Here is a 4,326-nt window from a genome sequence, read left to right as displayed (position 1 = left end):
TTTTAGTTGATTAATTTCCTTAGCAACACCCCAATTTTCATAATTCTTCGTTTTCAGCATACTTACTTTCTAAGTGTATGTTAATTTGTTCTCTCTCTAATACTATTATACGCACTGTATCTCATACACACAAAACGTCAGTGTTTTAGCCCAGGCTTTCTTCTGTCCTTCTGCTTCTGTGCAAGCACTGCATATATACAGGTGTTTTCTTTATCTTACAGGTAGTTTTCACAGATTTTTTTCACTTCCTCAGACTCAGAGTAGGACATCGTCTATTTAAACTTCTTCTCTATTTCCACTCAAACATGTGCCAAATACCAGCAATGGCTACTCCCCCACAATCGACAAACCCTAAACCACTGAACCCACTTGCACCTCCCTTCGAACCGCCAAAAATACCTGAAACTCAACCCAACTTGCTTCCAAATTTCTTCGTCTTACCCAATGAGACCTTTCAACAGCCCCTGCAGACTCCGGTAGAACAAGCGATGACGCGTCGGTTTCTACACCTTCCTGTGGTGACTTATCATCCTACACCAGTTTGGTCATCTTATCATTATAAAGTTGAGAGTTATGATGCATACTCGTTTCTGCAACGCGACTTTACACCGTATTTCATGACTGGTGTAGACGAAAATGTTAGGTGTAAAACGGGGCCGCCGGAGGTGAATGTTTCTGCAAACGAATATGGTTTTCTGGAGTGTAACGAGAACAGAAACACTGCTCGAATAAAAAAAAGGTTCATCTCCCGATGGTGGAGGGGACCAAAAAAGGGTACTTCGAGGAAGTGGGCACCTAAGCTTGGTCTGAGGAGTGATGATTGTGATCTACATAGTGTTCGATCTCCACCGAGTGACCACGATTTGCGGCTTGGTGGGAAAACGTCTTTGATGATAAAAAACATTCCTAACCAGTTTCAGTGGGTTCTGTTTTTCTCTTTTTATCATGTTTTATTTGTTGAGCTTATATATTTTTTGTTTCTGTTCCCAGTGTGTTTGTCTTTAGCTTTTGATGTGGACATTCCTCTGCTTCCATACGGGCCGAAAATTTTCTTCTTTATATTTTATCTTTTATGGTTTTAGATTCAGCAATTCCTTTGTGTGATTGTTTGGTCTGAACCTTTGCATTACATTACTAGCCACGGTGAGGACTTTGTTGGGGCTCAGATTTAGGTTCGAACTTCGAACCTGCTTAGTGTTTTGCAAAGCCTGGCTGTGATGATCACTGTTCTCCTTTTTGGGAAATGACTCATCCTCCGTACAATAGCTTTAACCAGTGGCATGAATTAGGTCTTGAAGACATGAACACGCTTATTATTTTATTTCTGGGTTTTTCATCTGCATAAACTCGTTACATTTTGTGTAGTATGTGTTGATATTCTCATGGTCTTATTTGATTACCTTGTTGTGGTCGATGTGAGTAGGAGGCATGACTTGCTGCGGATATTGGACCTGCATTGCCGGGAAGAAAATTCGCAGGCTAAGTTGCGTTCAGACCCATGTAGGTCCGAGTACGATTTCGTTTATTTACCAATGGATTTCGGGTAAAACCTTCTCAACTTCTCTTTTATAATTTTTTCTTAAATATTGAGGTTAATCAATATCTTCGTTTCGAATGCTTTGTTTCTTGTAATTTTACTTGGATCTTTTTGTATCTCTGAATTGTGAAATAATTTCAATGTTGTTTTCACTCGGGTTCAGGTTTCGCGCCAATCTCGGATATGCTTTCGTCAATTTTACGACTCCTGTTGCTGCAGTAAGGTTCTCTACAGCCTTCCACCAACATGAATGGCTGGGTCAGGTTCCTGGTGTTTCAAGGAAGAAAATATGTGAAATAACCTGTGCTTTCATCCAGGTGGCCATATATTTCTTATCATTACTTTGAAGATTTTGGCATACCTTTGAACCTTTTAGATTATTATTTAACTGATGGTTATTTCAAAATGGATTCTTCGTGATGCAGGGGAAAGGAGCTTTGAAGAATCATTTCGAGCGCTCCAAGTTCCCGTGTCACACCAATGGTTACTTGCCTGTTGTCCTGTCACCTCCACGTGACGGTTCAAATCGTAGCAGGCCAACCCTTGTTGGGAGGCGTACAGGTGTTGCAGCACCGCCACCTGTCAATCGTAGAAATTTTTTGTTAAGGATGGCGAAAAAAGAACGTTCTGATTAACTAAATGTTTATCTTGGCTTTTTGTTTCCTCTTGCCTTTACTAGCAAACTCAAACTACATAGTTGTGTTGTCTTGGATGTTGGAGCTGGTTGTGTTTTATCCATTGTCAGATAGATTTGCTATGTTTAGGTTTAGGTCGGAATAGTTGTGCTTAGTGTGTTTGTATTTTTAACTTAATGGCTCATGTTTTCATTGTCTCCCCGGATAAGTTTTGGTGATTAGCGGAAATGGAATCTGGGGTGAAGTGGAAACATTGGTTAAGTTTACCACTGTAATTAATTGAAGTACTGTGTTTTATCGTCTGTACTATAAGTGTTAAAGGATTGATGGGAATTTTTAGTAATAGTTTTAATGTGTCGTAACTTTCCGTATGGTTTTATTTGCTATGATCACATGAATGAACTTCGATGGAGTGAATTTTCAAGCTTTTCCATGAAGTGTTTTGTGAGTATACAAATATTGAACCGAAAATGAAAAAAAGATAGTTAACTGTACATCTATACTCTATAAATAAAGAGTCGTTATGTAATATACGTGCTAGTTTAATAGTTTAAGATTATATCAAATAGAAATGATTGCATTTACAGCTACAGGGAACAATTTCATACCCATCGCAGAGTGTTATATTCTTTACCAGCAGTTACTAAATCAGCTTAAAGATTTACGCTTTTGATTGTCTCGGTTAAGATTATTCAGGCATTTCAGCTGTGTGGAGATTTAATTCTTGTATAGCTGTTTGCTGATTCCTGTCTATTTTGTAAGGCCTCGAATTAATCATCCTGAATTATAAAAGGTTAAGAGAAGATGAATATTGTTCAAAGTAGAAAATTATGCATAATTAATTTTAATTTTCAAAAGTGTCCACGATTTTACGTTTGAGAAAATAATAACTGTTACGTGGAGCGAGGAGTACATTGGTGGAATTGTCGGTGTTACCAGCATGTATGTATGCGTTTGGTTTAATATTTTTATTCCTATTCTGGATCCTATTTTTCAAATAGCGTTTGGTACAATATTCTCAAAATATTACCCTATTTTTTTAATTATATTTTAACCCCATAAGGTTATTAATTTCACTAAATACCCCCTAAAAAAAAAGTTTAAAAATTAACAAAAACACCCCCATCAACCCAACTTGTCAGATTCCGGCAACCACCGTCGGTGATAGCCGGAATCTGTACAACGGCCAAACTTTCGACCAGCAATGGCCGAAAGTTCACCGCTGTGGCCTTTTCCGGCCAGATCCACCACGGATCTGGCCGGAAAAGGCCAGATCTGGCCGTCAGCGACGGCCAAATCTTGGCCGTCGTTGACCGAAAACGACGGCCAAAGATGTCCGTCGTTTGGCCTTTTCCGGCGGTCGACGGCCAAAACAAACCGTAGATCTGGCCTTTTCCGGCCAGTTCCACCATGGATCTAGCCGGAAAAGGCCATAACGACGTGTTACGGCACAGATCCGACAAGTCTGTGCCGTAACGAAATTTTCCGGCCAGATTCCGGCGGTGGTGGCCGGAATCTGACAGTGCAGGTGGTGGGGGTGTTTTTGTCATTTTACATGTTAGGGTCTTTAGTTAAATTAGTAAACCTAAGGGCTTTTTTATAAATTTTTAAAATTTACCTCGTAATACTCCCATATCCAATAACCCAATACTACCCCTAAAATCCTATCCAAAATACTAAACCAAACGCACCCGTAATTGTTTAAAATTCAAATGCTTATAAGCTCAAATTATCTTATAAGCACTAGGTACTTATAAGCTAATTTTCATAAGCTCAGCCAAACAAGCTCTCAATGGGTCCCAGTATTAGTTTAAGTGTGCGCAAGTTGGCCCAAACACCCTAGTCATAAAAAAAAGAATGTATTTTACAAATTTTAAGTGTTTGATTTATAAGTTTTATATTATGAGTTGGTAAACTTCACCTTGACGTATTATTAGGGCAATATACTATAACAAAATTCGTTTATCGTATGTTAAATTTATTTGGTTAACCATGTTAGTTTGAATAAGAAGAATAAAGTGTTTGTCTTTTATTTTATTTTATTTTTTGTTAAAAAAAAAAAAGACAAAAACTTTCCCTCTGTTTGTTTAACTTTTCAAATCTCTATTCTATTATCTTATCATATTGTGAATAGTAAAAAACATATTTGTTTTA

The 4,326-nt window shown here is 38.0% G+C and overlaps 1 protein-coding gene across 1 annotated transcript; it reads left to right on the top strand.

The window, feature by feature from the left end:
* Positions 1-323: 323 nt before the first annotated feature.
* LOC116132146 (protein terminal ear1 homolog) lies at positions 324-2,172 on the top strand. Its single transcript, XM_031417806.1, has 4 exons — positions 324-873; positions 1,366-1,543; positions 1,701-1,854; positions 1,963-2,172. Exons 1-4 carry the CDS (start codon positions 324-326, stop codon positions 2,170-2,172), a joined length of 1,092 nt encoding a protein of 363 aa, XP_031273666.1.
* The last annotated feature ends 2,154 nt before the right edge of the window (positions 2,173-4,326 follow it).

Source organism: Pistacia vera, unplaced genomic scaffold (assembly GCF_008641045.1).
Source record: "Pistacia vera cultivar Batoury unplaced genomic scaffold, PisVer_v2 Contig249, whole genome shotgun sequence".
NCBI classification, from domain to species: domain Eukaryota; kingdom Viridiplantae; phylum Streptophyta; class Magnoliopsida; order Sapindales; family Anacardiaceae; genus Pistacia; species Pistacia vera.
This window is presented reverse-complemented; position numbering and strand designations above follow the sequence as displayed.